Source organism: Nymphaea colorata, chromosome 8 (assembly GCF_008831285.2).
Source record: "Nymphaea colorata isolate Beijing-Zhang1983 chromosome 8, ASM883128v2, whole genome shotgun sequence".
In the NCBI taxonomy this organism is placed as follows: Eukaryota; Viridiplantae; Streptophyta; class Magnoliopsida; order Nymphaeales; family Nymphaeaceae; genus Nymphaea; species Nymphaea colorata.
This window is the reverse complement of record NC_045145.1, coordinates 2,285,843-2,307,230: the sequence shown is the minus strand read 5'-3', so window position 1 is coordinate 2,307,230 and position 21,388 is coordinate 2,285,843. Positions and strand designations below refer to the sequence as shown.

Here is a 21,388-nt window from a genome sequence, read left to right as displayed (position 1 = left end):
CCCCTTTTCTCCTCCTCCCTCTCTCTCTGTCGTCTCCTCTCTCAACCCCACGACCTCCCTCTTACGCAACCCTCTTTCTCTCGTTCTTTTCTCCTCCCTCTCTGTCAGCTCCCTCTCTCTCGTACCCTCACCCTCACTGCCGTTTTCCATTTTCCAATTTCTATCTGAACCCTCTCTCTCTCTGTCAGTGCCTCTCCCTGCCCACACGCTCCCTACTTGAGCTCTCTCTCCCCATTTCCTGATTGCTTTTTCCTATTTTTCCCCAACCGAGCACTCTTTCTCATGGATTTCATCATTGTTTGTTAGGATTCCAGTTTGGGGAACACGTTCTTCCCCTCGTACCAGCGTTTAGGTGGTGTTGGTGGTGGTGGCTTGGCACAATTTCTGCCATTTGGGGACCAATTGTACGCTTGAGGTGGCTGTCGAAGGCGTCACAGCAAATTGGACACTTAGATTGGGGTGAACAAGACCTATAATGATCATTTAAGCATGATGAGTTGATTTTTGAAGCATTAAGGAAGCATAGTAGAGATTGTGTTGTTGTGGGGAAGATTCAAAACCATCTTTGGGAGCACGTGGCACACGTTTTTGTGAATGGTGCACCTTGGAGGTAAATAGGGAAAGCATACGTAAGTTGGGTGTGACTATGGGGTTGACGCCTAGACTACAGAAAGCAAATGAGAAATGTGTTGTGAGGGACTGGGCGAAGCATTGAGTTTTGACATCTATTGGCACGGGAAGTTGGGAAGTGACCTATTGGAGAGTTTGTAGGTCGACACTACCAGTCGACACCCTCTTGAGGCGATGACACGTGCCTCAATGATGTTGTTTTGTATTTGTTTGAATTGTTTGTGTATCTAATAGGAATCTTATATTTTGTTTATGTCTGCAGGAACACCGGGCACGTCCCGTCGACCTTGAGCTACCGGATTCGAAGCTTGAGACATTTTGAAGAGTTTGTGAGTGCGCCACAGGTATGGCAGCATTCCAGGCAAATCCCTGCCTGGGGCAAATGTATGAATGTGTGTTCCTAGGGTGGTGGGATCTTAGGATTGTGATGCACTTGATTGACTGATTAGTGAATGACTGTGTGTATGCATATAAACGTTTTGATATATGATATGAATTGTTTTGGAAAAACTACGAGAAGTTTATTTTGAAAATGTTACGCATTTGCACGTGCATGTTAGAATTGATAACTGTTTAGGACAGATGAGGTGGGGTATCGAGTCGAGTGTCTTCTCGACCCCAATTGTGCATTAGAAAGCATCCTAGAATGATAATTGCATAGGACACCTACGAGCCAATCACAGATCGAGACTACTCTCTGTGGTTTAGCTAAGTTTTTGAAGATGTGATTGATATGATGAATCATGTAAATGTTTTGTTTTGTTGCTTACACATTGCTGCGGGCAATAATGCAAATAATGGAATTGGAGGGTAGTCGTACCCGTATTGTATGACGGCTGGCTAGCTATGACTGTTATTGTTATGTGTAGACCTCGTGTTGAGGCAATTGGAGGTGTAGGTGCATTCGTGAAGTGCACCAACCTCATGAGCTTCGTGTTGAGGCAATTGGAGGTGTAGGTGCATTCGTGAAGTGCACCAACCTCATGAGCTAGCCAGTAATGTGTTAATCTAATGATAAGAATGGGAGTACATCACGAGGGAAAGCAAGTAAGCTATTACACTTTACTTACAAGGATGGCCGAAGCCGCTTACAGAATTCCCAATGCCGACCATCCAAAACAAAGAATCCCAATATCACACTTAAGGAACCGTTTTGGGAGTATGAACAAACTAGCTTACACCAAGACTCAACATAAGCAAAGCTTGCTGTTGAAACAAACTAGCTTACACCAAGACTCAACAAAAGCAAAGCAAATGTACAGACTCTAGACAGATAGGGAACAGGCTCCCCCCTTCACATCAAACGCCAGCCTCGACGCTAACAGCTTCATGGTAGGTGGTTCGCTTGAAACGAAGGCTGATCATCATCTACCCACTTGACCAAGCTTCGGTTCACCAAGATAGTTCACCGAAGGATTTGGTCCAACTGACAATCACTGGCACGTCGGGTAGAGGGAGCACGCTGCAAAATCGGTTCTCTCCGGGGCTGGCTTCTCTCCGGGTCTTCAGGCATAGAAGGGCTTGAAGTTGCAGACGTGAAACACTGAATGCACCTTGAAGTCTGGCGGTAGATCTACCCAATTCTTTTGACCACAGTGAATGGCCCTTCATACTCGGTGTCGCCCATAGAAGATGCCTGAAACTCAGCAGGTCTCCGATTCTTGTCAGCCCACTTCTTCATCTTCTTGGCGGCCTTGTGCAAGAACGCCTTAGCAATCTCCGTCTGTTCCTGCCAGTCTCTGACAAACTGGTTGGTGAAGCTGTTGGGCTGCAACTGTGTGAGGCATCAACGGCTGCTGCCCGGTGGCTACTTCGAAGGGGCTGTGGTCTGAAGACTCGCTCTTCTGCAAGTTATAACAGAATTGGGCCACATCGAGCAGCTTTACCCAGTAGCTTTACCCAGTTCTTCTGGTTGGCGCTGACAAAGTGGTTGGCGCTGACAAAGTGACGTAGGTACTGTTCCAACAAAGCATTGATGCGTTTGGTCTGGCCATCAGTATGAGGGTGGAAGCTTGTGGAAAACAGCAAGTCTGAGCCTAGCAACCGAACCTAGCAACCGAAACACTTCACGCCAAAATTTGCCCATGAAGCGAGCATCGCGATCACTCACAATACTCTTCGGCACACCCAGCGCTTAACAATGTTCTTCACAAACATTTCCGCGTCTTCTCCGCTCACTCTCCTTTGTGGTTGGGATGAACGTGGCATACTTAGAAAACCGGTCCACAAAGATAGAGTTGTAGCCATCAACTCGGGGTAAACTCACAATGAAGTCCATGGAGATGCTTTCCCATGGACGTTTCGGAAAGGAAGAGGCTCGAGCAGGCCGGCAGGCTTCTGATTAGTCCCTTTGTCCTGTTGGCAGGCAGATTAGTCCCTTTGTCCTGCTGGCTGGCAGATGAGGCAAGTCTTTACATATGTGTCCACATCATCACGCATCTGAGGCCAATAGTAGCCATGTTCAAGAAAGGCTAGAGCTCCTGGCCTGGATGGCCAGCCCAAAGCGTATCATGGCACTCCTTTGTTAGCTCCCTTCGGAGATTGCCCCACTTCGGCACGAAAACTCGTCCGCCCTTGGTGAGGAGCAATGAGTCTTCCCCGCTTCAGCCAAGGCAACCAAGTGTGTGAGTTCTGTCTTTCTACTCAACCATGTTGGTCTTTCCAACCTTGTACTCTAAAGCGAAATCGAACTCTGCCAAGAATTCCTGCCAACGAGCCTGCTTCGGAGTTAACTTCTTCTGAGTCTTGAAGTAACTCGTGGCCACATTGTCCGTCTTAACGACGAACTCTGCCCCTAGGTAGTGCCTCCATATGCGCAAGCAATGCACAATTGCGGTCATCTCCCGTTCATGTGTACCGCTTTTCAGGGTCCTTCAACTTCCAACTCTGCAATCGGATGACCGTCCTGCATTAATACCCCACCAATGGCAAAGTCTGAGGCGTCTATGTGTACTTCGAAGGGCTTGGAGTGATCTGGCAACCTGAGGACAGACTCTTGTACAAGGGCACACTTCAGGCCTTCAAAGGCATCCTGGGCGGACTGCCAGAATCTATTCTCAGTGAGGGGCGCCGCTATCAATGAGTACCCCGTGATGAACGTAGTTAGCTAACCCAAGAAAGGATCGCAATTCAGGCACATTTGAAGGCGGCTTTCATTCTTGAACAGCCTTTCTCCGGATCCATTCGCAGCTGGCCATTCCTGGCCGAGGAAACTGATCTCCTGCTGTCCAAAGAGACACTTCTCCTTTCATTTTCTTTGAGTACTTGGAACACTCCTCAAGGTCGCTGCGAAAGACCACAATGTCAAGACCACCACAACCTTGTCTAGGTAAGGGTAGAATATCTTGTTCTCGTCAACTCGTCAACCCGAATGACATGACTAGGAACTCATATGCTCCATAGCGGGTGACGCAAGTGGTCTTTGGTTCATCACCTTCCACAATCCTGACCTGCCAAGGTCTAACTTAGAGAAGATCCTCGCCTTGCCCAACTGATCGAACTAGTCCGCAATGAGAGGCAAGGGATACTTGTTCTTCACCGCCACCTTGTTCAAGGGGCGTAATCTACACAGAGTCGCTTAGAGCCATCATGTTTCGTTTGGAACAATACAGGAGCCCCCCCGAATGGTGCCTTAGAGGGGCGGATGATCCATGTCATCAAGCTGCCAGCTCCTTCAATTCGGTCGGTCCCATTCTTAGGGGACCATAGCTGGTGGCTTGGCTCCGGGAACCAAGTCAATTTCATGATCAACTTCACGCCTCGAGGGTAGGCGCTTGGGCAGCTCGGGGGGCATCACTCCCTCGAACTGCTTGAGGACTGAGGCTAGTCCTGGCGGAAGGGCGGAATGGCTCTCGGCTGAGGGTCATCTTCTTCTAGATGCACACGCACGGCCACGAGGAATGTTTGTTCCCCATGACGCACGCCCTTCTTCAGTTGCATGGCCGACAACATCGGCTGAGAGTGATGGAGTGGCAGTGCACTGTGCACTGTGTGGGACTGATCCGCACCCATCAATTGATTTTTTGCAACATCATTGCATTCTGACCTCGCATTCTGACCTCGAAGGAACTCCATCCCCAAAATCACCTTGAAATCATCCAGAGGTACTACTGGAGAACCGTTCCCATCAGAGTTCACTGCTGCTGTGGCACATGCTTCAATCCCACTCGCTCCGCCTCCTCTTTCGAGACGAAGTTATGTGTAGCCCCGGAGTCTAGACGTTCCATTCAATGACGTCTAGGTTCCATTCAGTGACGTCTAGGTACATCAGCTCCTTGTTCACCAAACTGCTAGACGCTGCGCGGCTTTGTACAGCATTGACTTCGTGTCTGCCCTTCCTCGGTCTCGTCTTCAGTGGCCCTTGCGGCATTGGCCTGCCCGGTAGGTCTCACCCTCTTCGGACAGACGCGAAGCTTGGTGCTTACCTCCACAGACCCAAAGCTTGGTGCTTAGAGACCCAGCAAGTCACTTTCCTTGGTGGCCAGTGTAGTCCTTGGTTTTTCTCTTGGTTGGCTTCTGGAACACCGATTCATTTTTGTTGTGGTCTCGCCGATCATCTCTCTTAGTCGGACTTCTTCACACAGCCTTGAAAGTATCTTGCATTGGGTATCTGCCAAGCGCTCGGCTGCCACATATGCTTGCTCCAAGGTCTCTGGGTTCGATCTCTCCACGTCGACCCAAGATTGGAGCCCTATGATTGAAGTTTGTGCATCATAGGCACATGGCAGTTTACTTTAGGTTTGCAAACTTTAGGTTTGCAACCAACCTATAAGCATGCCTTTCGGCATCGACGGGCATAAAGTACCCCTTCAATTGTTTCGAAAGTAGTAATCGTGCAATTCTCAATGTCTAGCATTTTCCGCTTCCACCAAGCCACAACATCCCCTTCTAACAACATTGCTGCGGTGATCTTCTGCGGTGATCTTCTACTGCAGGTCCAGGTAGTAGTCCACTTAGAACAGAAAGTTGTCGATCGCCCTCGCATCCCGGCTACCCCGAACATTGAACGTGGACCCTACTGGTCCTCGGCTACTACTAGCTAGTTCGTGCGTAACAATCTCTGATTTGAAGCCCGTCCAGCAACTTCATCTTGTTGATCTTAACCAAGTCGGAGAGCGATTGATCTTAACCAAGTCGGAGAGCGATCGGTTCATGGCCATGGCCACTGACTGACTCGACCATCATCAACTTCATCTCCTTGAATCTCTCAAAGGTCTCGGCAGCAAAGCCGAGGGCTTCCTCATGAGTGGCCACACCAACCTATTCACCGTCTCTTCCAGGTTTCCCTGGTCATGGGCCGGGCTCACCTCCTTTGGACGGGCCGCTCCTTGCCTTTGGCACCTCGCAGATTGTATTGTGATAACATGGCGTAGCAGCAAGTCGGCGCGACGCTCTACACCGACTCTCCGATCGCTTCCCCAGTTTCAATCACCAACTGGGGGCTGGACTTGAGAACTTCAATCTGAAGAAATTCAATATGCCACTGCCATTTTGGTCGGATCTGCTACCATAGCTTGTTTATACAAACAAAGAAAGAAAGGAGAAAAGAAAGAAAATGTCATGTACTCACCGCAGAAAGATAGTTCTGAACTGCCTCTAACAAGCTCCATAACCCGAATGTACAATGTCAAAAACCTAAGCCGGTAACTATACAAACCTAGAACAACCAACCAGCGCTGCGTGCACTATCTAAGCATATATAAAAAGACAACCAGAGTAAGTTATCACGTACAACAGATCCTTGAGCAGTATCTCCCTTTAAGCAACAAAAGCCTTCTCAATTCAATTTTAAGAAGAAAGTTGGGACTGTCCCATCACAACGTGGCAGTTACATTTTATTCATGAATTTCTAGAAGAACCTGCCTGCAAGGTCTGCGCACGGTAAGACCATGAGCATGTGATGGAAAGAGCTCAGTTTTCAATGCCGTATTACCCAAGAGAACACAAACGAACTGCCAAACTCCTCTAACAGTGGCCCACACAAGCTGCTACGTTAAGTAAAAGGAAAACTTAGAAAATGTCTAAAATTTTTGTGGAAGACTTCTATCCCTAACAAAATTCCGTACGCATGATCTTGGGAAATACAGAAAAAAAGTGGTGACAGTGAAGCATGCACAGGCCAGTGTGCGAATGACCACCTATTGAACCGCAGAATAATGCATCGGATATTTTTCAAACCATCAGATCCATTGATCAACTCTTGGGCAATTTTGCTTGGATCAGTTTCTCCAAAATAGCTGGCTCTAGAGGAATTGAATCAAGACAACGTTCTGCAGCTGCCACACAGACCTGCAAATTTGAAACAAGAAAGTAGTTGACAAACATAGCACGACAAACATTCATAACTGATTCAGGCTTTCAGCCACGCATCCAAAGGATGCACACCAACAATCACCTAGGGATAGAGATTTCATTCAAAATCAAGTCAAAATAACAAAACTAAAAGGTTCTCATCAAAATGTATCTAACATCTAAATAGAACTAATTTCCGTGATACAACACCTGTCTTTTTTTTTATATTGTACCATACCATTTCCATGAGAACTAAAGTAGATAAATCTAACACCTCGGGAGTCCACATAGGGCAATGTATTCATCTTATTTTCAGAAGGGAAATCATTTATTAAATAGTTTGAGGTTTTAGCTGCAAACATAACTGCTAGCAGCCTGCTGTTGGCATCTATGGTATAGTGAATGCTTTCCCTCAAAATCACCTTCATCTTACTGCTAATTCTAGGATGTTGTTAAAAGGCAGAACTCCAACATGAAACAATGACAACAGTTGCATACTGGGAAAATGTATTTTATCTTTTTATGAATGCAATGGCCAACCTCTAAACCAGTACGCTATGTACCCTTGCCAGAAGCGTTGCTTAGTTGGATCTTAAGCTTATAGTTCGTGAAGCTTGAAATTTCAATAAAGTACCTCATCAAGTAGGAAATCAATAGCTGCATCATCATCAGCAATTTCTATAAGAGGTGCTCAAAGGAATTGCATGTCCAACTGGATTTGTTGAAATCCACTGTGGTTAAACGTCTGGAGTCTCACAAACTGTACAAAGCTTTTCAAGAAGAGTTTCACAACTGTTGAGATCACTGACTCCTGTAAACAAGGAGCAGAAACATTTATATTTTTTACATGGACATGCCTATATTCAATAACATATCCAGAAATCAGTTACATATTACCTGCGTAAACTCAATTTTTGTGAAGATCTCCATTTTTTGCTTTAAAATCTTACCAAGATGACTTTCAAGCAGTTGGCTTCGAACTTGCTGTGTATGCTAATTTTTTCGTCCCGAAGAGGGTTACCGCGAGAGGAATTTGCACTACCAGTGCTGTCAGAGCGATGATGCTTTGGCGTTGAGCAGCGAACTAAAATCTGCTTGACTTCGCTTTCTGCAGCTTGCAGCTGGGAACAGGAAAATATATGATAATCAATGATGGCGTGTCATCTACTCATACATTCAGAGAAGAAACTTGAATTTTCCCAGTTAGGTTACAAAAATAGTTTCTCAAAAATTTAATACTATATTCTTTTACTTCTACGACATGTATATTATACTACTGAAACTTATGAATACTCTTCTCCCTTCTTTTCAGAACATGCAAAGTGCAAGATCAAGGACCAATCAAATTGACTAAATTCTTTTGTAACTTGTTAAAACATAACATAAAATTGACGACCACTATTGATTGGAAACACTACCTCTATTTTGCACCCAGGAACTAAGCTCAAGAAATTTCTGAGAAGATTATGATTGCTCCATTGGAAGCTCCATGATATGCCTTATCTCCTATATATTGCAAGAACTTTGAAAAGCCCTAAATAATAATAATACAGAAACCAAAAACCCAAAAAGAATTGGTGAGCCAGAGCCAATTTTAGCCATTTTGATCTATGTGCTACAGTACAGGCCCACAGGGCATGGAAGATAGTACATGTCACTATAACACCAAATATAAAAAAAAAAAAAAAGCCTGGTAGCCAAGTAACTTTAGCTTAAAGAGCACAACATATGATTTACCTCTTGAAGAAGCAGGTCTACGAACATGTGAACTTCTCTGCGCTCCTTATGCTGTGTAAAATTATCAATTATGAAGAAATAAGTGCCTGAACATAACATGACTTTTCTTTTCATCCTTCAGGCAGAAAAAAGGTTGATGCATTTCAATTACCTTGATCCAATTTGGTGTGGCAATCCGCTTTTTCAGAAGCAGAGATATTTTCTGTGTTTTCGTATTGACATACTGCAGAAGATGACAAAGGTAAGAAAGAGAATTTGAACTACTTAGACCTCAATGAAACAAATTAATCATCATGAACCTTCTACATTTCTTGAATCGATTTCAGTCCCAACATGTCCTCATATCCTTCCACAAAAAAATCCACCAAAATTAAAAAATCAACTAATATGCACGTAACAAATACCAAACTTAACAGTTGAAACTGTGCAGCATAATAAATAATACACTTTGAGCCTTCCAGCTATTTGTCCTTTTTTGTGTAAATTTAAAGCGATTTATTTAATAAAATGGACATATTGGAGAAGAGGTGTTATCTACATCCTTCAAAACCAGTCATGCTCTCCATATTATACATTTACGTATACGTTATATAATATCTACTACATTTATGCTGTCATATATACATTATATACAATTATATATAATATTTATGTAATATACATATACAAAACTATTATATATACATACACATATAACTATAAACTATTTATGTCATATACTACAATATTATCTACATACAACTATACAATATATTACATGTATTACATATATGTAATATATACATAAATTTATTAGATCATGCACGACATCCTTGGACATTGACACTTTCAAACAATAAGTTGTGCAGCAAAAATTTATTTATCAAAAGAATCAAGTTGTCACGGGCTGACTTTTTCAAACCTATTTGGCAAGCGTGGAGCCGAGGGATAGTTGGTCTGCAACACAAGTGAAGGAATTGAAAAATGAAAACCAAGCAACTAATACAACAAAGCACCTAAACAACCCACGTCACAATGAAAGTGAAAACTAAACATGACACTATGCTGAAAACCACTAAAGTGGAAAATGAAGAAGATTTAACTACTATAAAATCAAACCAACAATTGCCCAACTCAACAAAACTAAATAACCATACTAAATCAAAATAGGATCATACTGAAAACAAATGAAGCCAATGACCTTAACCTATGCTGGACATGTGCAATAGCTAACTAAAGGATCTATTCAACTAACCTGACACTAATGTGACACAAGAAGAAAGAAACTGAGTACTAACCTGGTCCAAAACCATCAAGGACCCGAGGACATAAAACCCAAAACCCAAGCAACTTCGACGAATAGAACCCTTCAAAAATGTCAGTTCAAAATCGACTACAAAATTGACTGGTCCTTTTGAAAAGAGAAGAGGCTTTGCATGACAGACTCAACCCTAAATCTGGGTTATGTTGAAGACAAGCGGTTAAGATGGAATAATAATGGTTTGGTAATGGAATGGTCAACATCTTTCAAGGCCAAAGGGGATTGGTAATGAAATGACAAACATCTTTCAAGACCAAAGGAGATTAGATGTCAAGTTTTTACTTTAAAATAGTTCAAAAATGATCAATTTAACTAATAAGCATGAGTGCTCGTGTGCAAATAATATGGCCTTCATTGACACATAGTACCGTACAAGCATTAGGATTCATTACGCGTCAATGCCGTCAAATCTCTAGAAGGGATGTCTTTCAATTTCGAAAATATGAACATAAAGGAATCATCCTCAGCATCTTAGGTAATCAAAAATAGGAGAAGATATTGACCCTAGAATCGCACATCTACCAAAGATTGTCACATTCAATTCTTACGAGTTAAGCCTTCATGCCTTTCATCTCTTGGCAGACACCTTTTGCTTTTTTTTTCTTCTTGTTTTTTCTTTCTTTCTTTCTCTTGCATTCAGCTTTTGCCTTTTGATTTTTTTTTTTTTAGGCCGACCTTCACCTTTGAGGGAATACCTCACCACCCCAAAGGCTACTACGAAGTTCCACCGCTTTGGTGGTAATGTGTAGCTTTGTCTCGTATCCAACCCCCTTCACCTTGCGGGTTTTCGACGAGACAAAGGTTCATAAGTCGTTATCTTCGCGGCATAGACATAAATCACCTATATGTCTACCCGGTACCCTTGATTACTGACCCAGAGGAACGACTACACAAGCCCCGAGCCCATCTCTCAACTCTCATTTTGCTACCTGCCAAGATCTTATAGAACATTTTGGCTTCTCTATCAAGATATTTTCCTGCTAAATCCTTGCAGATGCTTGATTACTAAAGTCAATAGCATTTCCTAGTCTTGAATTTCTCAACTTCACAGGACTTTTCCTTACTGCTCATATCCAGGATTTTTTCAAGTTTTCACTTCCATTGTTTGGCAACAAAACCTTGAAATTTTATCCTTCTACTCAAGGAGGTACTAAGAATAAAGAAAAGCCACATCATTGTGTGAGAAGACACTTTTGAAATGTTTGTAAGCAAAACTGAAAATTTTCACTTTTACAAAAAAATCTTGACATCAAATGGTATATCACCAGGAGGAAGGAATTCAACTCTAAAGAAGAGGGTGAATGCAAAGCAGTATAGGTTGGTTGGGTAGAAAAATGAACTTCACCAACTCTCCTATAAAAGTATGGACTTCTATACAAAAGGTTTGTTTAATGGTGACGATTTTCCATAAATGTTGAGTCCTCAACTGATTGGAAGTTTTACAAATGGTTTAGGTTAAGCTCTTATCTTTTTCCAAAGGAAGCCCAGGATAAACCAATCCTTTGTGGTGGGTTTTGTAAAATCATCAAGTGCATGATAATGACAACTATGGGATTGGACTCTGTTAGACTCTAAATGTACGACTATCCAGCAAAGTTTGATCGGTCATGTGCCCCGGCAATCTTCTCCAAATTCTCTTGTTTTGAGGTTTTTGTGCAAAGGGTTGGATCATTGATTGCTAAGGGGAAATTGATACTTCTATAGCTCACTCTCCTATCCACCTAAAAACCACTTTCAGAACCGAGTTGGATTGGTTTGAATGGTTTTAGATAATCCTCTTAGCAATAAGACACAAAAAACAATATGCCGAAATCAAAGCAAAATCACCATAGAAGTCCTAAAATACCCTCATCTCCTTAACTAAGTGGAAATTCTAGATCCTTAAGTACAGACAAGTTCAAAATTGTATTCTATTTGGTGGAGATAGATATGCTTAAAAATTAAAGAAAAATCATAAATAGAAACTAGAAAGATGAACAAACACTCAGGAAAAAGTATAACCAATTTGAGAGCTTGCATCTTTTTGAAAGCGCTGCTCAAAATCTGTAGCAAAAGAAATGTAGGCATGAAACCAGTAACTTACTTTATGAGGTTGATGATGCACGTTAAAAGCCTCCTCTTTCATGATCTTCATTTTTTCAGTGTTGATGGCATACACTTATTAGTTGTTCGTAGTCAATGTCCAAAGCTTCTAAAAATGGATGGGCCGTAAACATGCTTAAAAAGAGGCCAGGTGTCCTAGATGCAACGTGATGTAACTCGTTAGGACTTAAGATGAACTATAACCACAATATGCAGCTAACAGTAAATGCCTAATGATATCATTTATATGTTTGTAGTGGTTCATAATTCAACTCCTGTCAATTCAAAACCACTTGTTGTAGGGTATGCAAGTGAAGAAAAACCCTGTTAGAATTTCATGTTGTGTGACAACCTCCATACGCTGCAGACAGTCCTTCCTCTTTGCTGCAGAAGCTTATTTTAAGATGAGACCTATGAAGGCATGACTTGCCACCAAATGTTGCAAGAAGTTTTAAGCAGTGTATGCACCAGACGATGAGCACTTAACTGTTTTTTATGATTTCGATTAATAGAAGAAAGAACCATGGGAAGGTCAAACTTAGTGAAAAACATGGACATACCAGTCATAGATACAGTCCACAAAGCACGTTATTTTCCAACAATCTCCTATAATTATTTCCCAATATATATATATATAAACAAATGCATTATTATTATTGACAAAGAGCACTATCATGCATGTGTCTTTTCTAGTAAATCTTCTGTACACCCAAAAGTGCATCATCATAGGGTTCAACTATTATCTAGATGTTGCATGCTTGATGAGCTGATGACAAACCATAAACTGAAATAGAATCCTCAAGAACAAGCGTTAGAGCATTTAATTACAAGACGTACCTGTGGAAACATACATGCATCTTCTTCACTTTTACAAAAGTTGTTGATATGACCATTGAAGCACAAGAAGCAATAGCCTTTTGATGGACAGCCTGTAAAGGTAAAAAAAAGAATTAATTATCATGAAGAAAAATGTGCATGTGCATCATGAGAAAGAAGAAAGTTACTCTACTAAGGAAAGGAAAGTGGGGGATCCAAGTTTCCTAGAAATAAAACACAATTATGATGATGTGTCTTTTAAAAAGTTTCGATAAGCTAGTAAAACAAGCTGATGCAAGAACATATTTCTGGACTCAGATCTGGGTCTGAACTTATAACTTAAGAGATTTTAGCATATCACATGTACGACAATATGTACTATAATGTAAATGACCATATTATAATATGTACATATAATAATATGTATACTTTTTTTATAATATTATTATTATACAAAATATATGTATGATACACATATATTGTAATATGTAATGCATTTGTTTTTATATATATAACATGTACGACAATATGTACTATAATGTAAATGTACATATTATAATGCTACAGCACATTTAATGCATAAATTATATAAATATATTATACATATTATATATATATATACCATATGTTATATTGTACAATATATAATATATATTATACACATATTATATGTTATATTGTATAAAATATAATAAACATTCACAATGTGGCTACGCCACTGGCCTAAGTTGTCCCAACACAAGCAGGTGCGCCCCAGTTCGAGCCCACTGCTAGTGCGCATTCTGGTCCAGTCAGCAGCCCTTATGACCCAGCACTAACCTCCATGCAGGTTGACACCTCAACCAGACTTGGTGCCATTTTAGGTGACCCATCACAGGCCCCCACATGCTGGCGCCCACCTCCCATGCACTGCCAGCATAGATGCCATGCGTTTTCCCATACGGTCTTCATGTGAGCCAGCCATTCATGCCATTTTTAGAGTGCCACTTCAGCCAAACACATGCCACCTATGCACCAACCGAACACAACATCAGCTCTCCTTTGTGTGCCAGATCTGTGCAGGTTCTAGGAATGAAACCCTCCTTAATTGATGCCGTCGTGATTAGGAAACCTCTTTAGAAGGGAATTTCAAATTCGAATTTAGTTTTTGAATTGTTTCCTTGCAAAGGCCATGCATGTGCTTATGTAGGCATGCCTTCATTCATTGTTAGACTTGTACAATCTGAAGAATGAAAGTTTAGCATCAGATTTGTCTCTCAGGTTTCATCCCTTGCGTGCCCCATCAAGAGCCACCACCGACCGCCGGATTTGCTGCTGTTGTTCACCATTCGCTGCAGCCATCTGAGTACCACCACCCTCTTTCCTCTGTCCTCAATCCCAAACCGTGCGACAACATTCCACGACCATCCTGCTAGGTCCATGCGTTGCAGCTTCTCCCTTGACGTGGAGCTCTCCAGCAAGCAAGGATACCGTACAGTCACTCTGTCGACAACTCTACTCTAGACGCAGAGCTCTTTTAAGGAATCGTGCAACCTAGGCCCTGATCTACTCCATCAACACAAAATCCAGCCGATCGGAAGACCTATACATCCTATTATGCAGAAACACATTCATCATTTTCCCAACAAATCAACCACACCAAACGACGACAGACCTTTGCGATCCATATCCGTTCAAAAACTCCTGAGGTTAGCTTTCCAACAAGATATTACATGCCTCAATCAGAGTCCGAACGAGAGAGTTACCATCGATTCATCTGGTAACTGTCCTCATCTGTGGCTTTTCCAGCAAATCGTCCTATAACGGTGTAGGATCCTTGCAAGCCCACTGCCCACCCTTAATTAAGGGGGTATTTGTGTAGATTTTGAAAATGAAAAGAGAACGTATCACCACAAACTGAGATCTGTACTGCCACACACTGGGTAAACACAAATTAGCAGCTGCCATCTTCTAAACGCATTATTCTCACTCCAACTGTTCAATTGCAAGCACAGCCTGGACGGCAATGTTTTTGAGAAAGCAACCGAAATTATGTAGATTGACCAAAATAACATTCCTTTTGTCAACAAGAGTTTCAATCACCAACTGGGGGCTGGACTTGAGAACTTCAATCTGAAGAAATTCAATATGCCACTGCCATTTGGTCGGATCTGCTACCATAGCTTGTTTATACAAACAAAGAAAGAAAGGAAAAAAGAAAGAAAATGTCATGTACTCACCGCAGAAAGATAGTTCTGAACTGCCTTGGAAGTTTCTAACAAGCTCCATAACCCGAATGTACAATGTCAAAAACCTAAGCCGGTAACTATACAAACCTGGAACAACCAACGAGCACTGCGTGCACTATACAAGTATATAGTGCCCGAATTCACCAAGACCTTCAAGGTGGAGATAGATGCATCTGAGAGTGGTGTTGGGGCAGTGCTCACCCAAGGGAAACACCCAGTCGCTTTTTTCAACAAAGCTATGGGGGTTCGTTTCAGAATTAAATCCGCTTACGAACGAGAGCTCATAGCCATGGTCATGGCCATCCAAAAGTGGCATCACTATTTAGTAGGACGAAAATTTCAGGTTTTTACGGACCACAGCAGTTTGAGGCATTGCATGCAACAGAAATCAGTTAATGTTGCCCAAGTAAAGTGTATTATGAAGTTAGCTGAATATGAATTTGATGTTATATACAAGAAGGGTAGTGAAAACATAGTGGCTGATAGCTTGTCGTGGAGATATGAAAAAGAAAACAGAGCAGAATTGAATACCTTTTGTTTACCTTTGGTATGCAGGCCTATTGCAGACTTATGGGAGAAGATGAAACAAGAACATCACATCTCAGTGGATGTACAAAAGAAGAAAGAACAACTTGAGCAGAATGCGACTCAAGTGTATGGTTACCGGTGGAGAGACCCTTACCTGTACTATCAAAACAGAATATATGTACCTCCAAATTCCACGCTCATCAAGGAATTAATTTCCTTCTTCCATGACGTGTCGAAGGGGGACACCAAGGAGGGGAAGGCACTTACAAGAGGGCCCGACAGACCTTCTTTTGGCCAGGCATGAAGAGAGAAATCAGAGAATATATCAAGGCCTGTGATACTTGCAGACGGCACAAATATGAGACGTTGCGCCCTGCTGGCCTCTTACAACCTCTGCCCATACCAGACAAAATATGGGAGGACTTATCCATGGACTTTATTGAAGGGCTGCCACGATCGAAGGGAAGATCAGTTATATTAGTCGTTGTGGACAGGCTATCAAAATACGCTCATTTTATAACACTTTCACACCCCTTCACAGCCAAGGATGTGGCTAAGGCTTTTCAGGATCATGTAGGGAAGCTACATGGTATGCCACGGACAGTGGTAAGTGATCGCGACCCCCTGTTTTTAAGTAAATTCTGGAAAAAGTACTTCGAATCGCAGGGAACCAAACTACAAATGAGCACTGCGTATCATCTGCAATCGGATGGTCAAACAGAAGTTATAAATAGGGTCTTGGAAACATATCTGAGGTGTTACGCTAAGTTCCAGCCTCATAACTGGACAGAATACCTCTCATGGGCAGAGTATTCTTATAACACTGCAGTACATTCAGCTCTAGGAAAATCTCCTTTTGAAGTGGTATATGGGCGACCCCCTCCTGATTTACGTCGCTTCCATCCTCAAGGGTCACAGTTGGACGAAGTAGATATCCAGCTCATAGCAAGAAACCAAGTGCTGGATATTATCAAAAGCAAGTTGGCAGCTGCTCAAAATAGAATGGCCAAGCAGTACAATAGGAAGCATCGTTCTCAAGAATATGAGATAGGCCAGTGGGTCTACTTGAAGAATTTTCCTGCAGGAAAGATCCAACGTCGATCAGCCGGAATCCATAAATTGTCTGCACGGTATTCAGGTCCTTTTAAGGTGATTGAAAGGATTGGGACATTGGCATATAGGCTACAACTTCCGGAAGGATCTTCAATTCACCCTGTATTTCATCTCTCACGTCTGAAGGCCTGTTATCTAGTGCTGAACCAGAGATTACAGTCCGGGCACTGCCATGTGCTCCTCCAGATGAATTATTTCCCTTCCGAGTGCTTCAGCAGAAGACATATAAAAGGACAAATCAACCTTACACGGCTTGGCTGGTGGAATCGCAAGGAGCAGAAGCTCTTATCCCATCTTGGGAAGACGCTGCAGAGATACAACAGCGATTTCCGGAGTTCACACCTTGAGGACAAGGTGTTGGTTAAGGGGAGGGTAATGTTACTATAGGATACAAGAATAAGTGGGTCGGGTCTTAGAGACAGGAGACCCATAGTTCCCACGTATAAAAGGGAACTAATACTGTTTAGAGGTTTATGCTTTTTGAATGAAAAGGTTCCTCTCTCGCGTTGAGAGAGTTTGGCCCTAATTCCAAGGAGAATTAGGTTAAGTGTGCGTGTGTCTTTACCCCTTTTATCGCAGCTCAGTTAGCCGACGACTAACATGATGAGAACTTCCAAAGAAGTAGAAGCATCATACTAACATATTTGAACAAAAAAATCACCATACATTTGAGCAAGGGAAGAATTATATAGGAATTTGTGAAGTGAACTAACTTAACTATGTTCCAGATATCAAGAAAAATCAAGGACTGCACTTCCGCAAGCGTATGAATGCATATCAAGTTTCCATGCATGATCAGGTCAAGAATCTTGAGATGCAAAATCAACCTTGGCGGTGTACAAAGCAGTTCATAATTTTTCCCAACCAGAATGAATAATTTCTATAAGAGTATGCCTCCTGGAAACTGTCAATTAGTGCATTGTTCAATAGACTATTTCGCGGAGCTTAGTGGTACAGAAAAGAAGCAGGACCTTTTTTATTCCAGAAAATATTTTCAGGTTGAGAAGGAAAAAGAGATAGTGCAATAAAAGAAAAAGCTAAATGATGTATCATCTAACTGAAGCAGGTCCTAAGTAAAAACAAAAAAACAAAATGTCATGCAACACTTGAAAAAAAATCAATAGAAGATGACATAAGTAAGTTTAGGAATTTACCATGTTACAAATAGCATAACCAGCCTTTGGCCCCCAATATGAATAAGCACCAATAACAAAGTTGTATGATATGTACCCTGAAATATCATAGCAAGAGAAAATTGAACTAAATTAAAATGAGACAAGGTGGTTAGGTTACAAGGCTGTCTATGAGAAAAGCATCACTGAGAAAATTGGAAGCATATTTATTTTCCAACACTGCAGTCATGTTCTAAAACAGTAGAACCATGTAAACAAATTTCAATAAGTGGAACCCTTCCAATCAATGTTATCCGTATCGTACGATACGCGTGATACGTGTTCAATACACGATACGCGTGTTTATCGTACCCGTATCGGCCGCATCGTACGATACGGGACCTGTATCGTACGATACGGGCGATATGGGTACGATAAACACGCGTATCGTGTATTGAACACGTATCGTATAGGTTTCTTCGACCTATACGATACGTATCGTACGATACGTACGGGAGAAAACATAAAATTCTTTATTTTTTAAAAGTTTAAACACTCCTTCCTCTCTCTCTTCTTGTATTTAAAGACTCCAATAGACATAGGAGGGAGAAATTTTGCGTATTTTCATAAAAATTAACCGATAATTCATCGATTTGGGAGATATCATCGTTGAATCATGAAATATGATAACTATATGTTTGAACTTATAAAGTTCTTATGTAATCTAAGTCCTAAAACTCCAAGACTTAAGACTCTAAGTCCTCAAATTTTATAAAATTTTCAAGTTTAAAATTGTGATAGATGCTTATTATGTTAATTTGAATATTTGATTTCTTATTTTTGAATGTGTTGTTGATAGTATACACATGAATGTTCCTTATGTATGATGATCTTTTTTATATTTGAATACATTTTTTATTTTTCTTGATTTCTGATTTTTTGTTCATTGTTTTCAGATTTTTGAGAATTTTTGTCTATTTTTTCTGATTTTTAAATATTTTTTAAAATTAAAAAAATAATTTTACGATACGTTACGCTACGTTTACGATACGTTACGATACGGCGTATAGGTCGGCCCGACCGATACACGATACGCTACGCCTTTTATAACATTGCTTCCAATAACTAATCTTCAACGTTGTGCGGTGCAAAATAGTTATTCATAGACAGATTTTGAATTTCAAGCTAACGTTAAGAAAGAATATGACATACCAAGTTACACTCTTGAGAAGTTTTATGAACACAAGGATGTGGATTAAAGGATAAATGGAACTTCTACTTGACTTAACCAGACATTTGGAACTGGACTCCACGGCTCTGTCTTGATGGATTTTGTCATCTAAATCAAATCCTTCAGCAGTTGTCCTTAGCATTTTATGTTTTTGCACTTGGGTTGGTAAAATTTCTATACATTCACATAAGTGAATAAAATGTGAGGGAGCTATAAGAAAAACCTCACCAAAGAGATAGATTTTCTTGGTCTTCACAAGAAGAAGCTCCACCAAGCTTTATCTGGAGCCTATGCAGAATATTTCTCAACATGCATTCCAGCAGATGGGCAATGTTTATTTGAGCAGGAAACCAGGTACCACCAAAACTTTCAGTTGAATAACCGCCTACATGTATACCTGGCAGGGAAAGCTGGCAAACAACTAGAAGAATGTATATCCTGGCATAAAGAATTGCCTTAGTTGGCCAGACCAAAAAATTCTATAGTCTAGACCAACAGAGACTTAACTCCCTCTCCCTTGACCAACCCTTGGCTGTATTTTGATGTAAGGACTAAGGCCCAAAGCACAGATATGAGACTCCAACGGATCCCAGTTTACTGGATTACTGAACTGAGTTGATGACTATTTCAGATAACACGATACACAATCTACCAGCCTCCCCTTTTCTTGATATTGGTAGAACTTTGTCACGCCAATATCTCCATGAACAGTTCATTACCACGAACACAATACTGTCCTCTTAGGCAAGGCTGTTAGGTAGAACGGTAGAAGGAAATTTTGATCAACAAAAATTAGGCACCAATCACCTTATTTAAGTTTGAGCACATCCTTGAGGTTATTATGGCTGTTTGTTTTCAATCTTTTCTTTTTACTACCTGCATCTGGACAGGAAGACCCTACAAAATGTTTTACGAGATCGTTCTTTTCTCTGTTCGATGTTGCTTGGTTTTGGACATTAGAAATACCTAGAAAACATAAATTATTAATACAAGAAAGTCCCCTTCTATTGTCTTACCTGCATAAGGTATTTGATAGTAACTTTTTTTTTTACTGCATAATGCTAAAAATATTGTGCAAAAGAAGGCTAGTGACCTTAATTCTTGCACTATGCTTATCCCTGTATATGACTTAGAAAAAGTCGTGAATAACAACATGACAGTTTATATCAACTATAAAAACCAGTGTTGTACGTATTGTACGATACGGGGCCATATCGACGATATGTACTGTCTTTTTTAAATTTATGATACGATACACCACCTGTATCGCAAACAAGTGGTGGGTGTATCGTATGCATATTGCATGTATTGTGCGATACATAGCCTGTATCGTACGATACAGGGCGATACACCCCATATCACATGATACATGTCTATTTTGAAAAACATGGGGTTAAAACCACCTGTTTTCAAACTAAGTTTTAAAACTTGCCTCCCTCTTCATTTCTGAACGTATCTAATAGTTGAAGACCGGGGAGATTGTGGCAATTTTCAAAACGAATAATCAGTTTCACCATGAAATCGTCAATTTGAGGGCAGATTTATGCATGGCTGATTGATTCTTATTTAGATAAAGATGGTTTATATCTTCTACAAAAGATGAAAATGAGAATGAGATGATAAAGATTATGAATGAAGCTGTTTTCATTTGTTATTTGCATTAACTTTGAACAATTTTGTCTTGTGATGTGATGTATAGTGTAAGTAAAACTAGGTTTTTGATGTGTTATGGATCTTATGACTTACTTACGAGTTATTATGTAGATCATCTTATAAATTATGTTTCTCGATGCGTTAGTTCATGTTGTGTTGCTATATGATATTATGACCACTTATTAATGTTTGTGAAGTAATTTCATACCTATAATATGCCTGTCATTATGTATAGCATGTTTTTTCCTTTAAAAAATATAATTTTTGCTTTTCTTGAATTATCTAATTTTTCTCTATTTTTTCTATTTTTCGAATTAAAAAAATAAATTTACGATACACATATGATACTTTACCATACAACATATCTATTGGCCTGACCGATACGGATTACGATACACTTTTTACAACATTGATAAAAATATAAAAACGCAAAAACCTGTGACAGTAGGTCCCTTTTCCACCAATTTGGAGCAGTAAACTCGTTACACTTGGTCCACATGTAGCCACCATGAATTCTATAGCAACTAACAAGCATGCACTAACCAGATTCAAACTTGAACGTAGACTTAAATATGAACAAAAAACTACATACGAGTCTGGATAAGAAAGTAGTGACCAATCAGAAACCTTATCTGTTCAAATTTGCAGTTTGAGACAGCTCTTCTAA

General features: G+C 40.8%; 1 protein-coding gene across 6 annotated transcripts in view; it reads right to left on the bottom strand.

Annotated features, from left to right (window-relative positions):
• LOC116259645 (probable sphingolipid transporter spinster homolog 3) overlaps positions 1–21,388 on the bottom strand; it is a 34,238-nt gene that overhangs the window by 2,404 nt on the left and 10,446 nt on the right. The window contains exons 1-7 of one of the 6 annotated variants that reach the window (XR_007574084.1): positions 8,958–9,438; positions 8,810–8,881; positions 8,659–8,709; positions 8,340–8,455; positions 7,819–8,042; positions 7,556–7,732; positions 6,768–6,918 (exon numbers count right to left, since the gene is read on the bottom strand). Coding sequence is in view for 1 of the 6 variants with exons in the window: in XM_050079132.1 (XP_049935089.1) it covers positions 12,097–12,196; positions 12,878–12,969; positions 17,880–17,956 (269 nt within the window). In the remaining 5 variants the exon portion in view is untranslated. The other 5 variants (XR_007574085.1, XR_007574086.1, XR_004173949.2 and 2 more) reach the window with 5 other exon arrangements.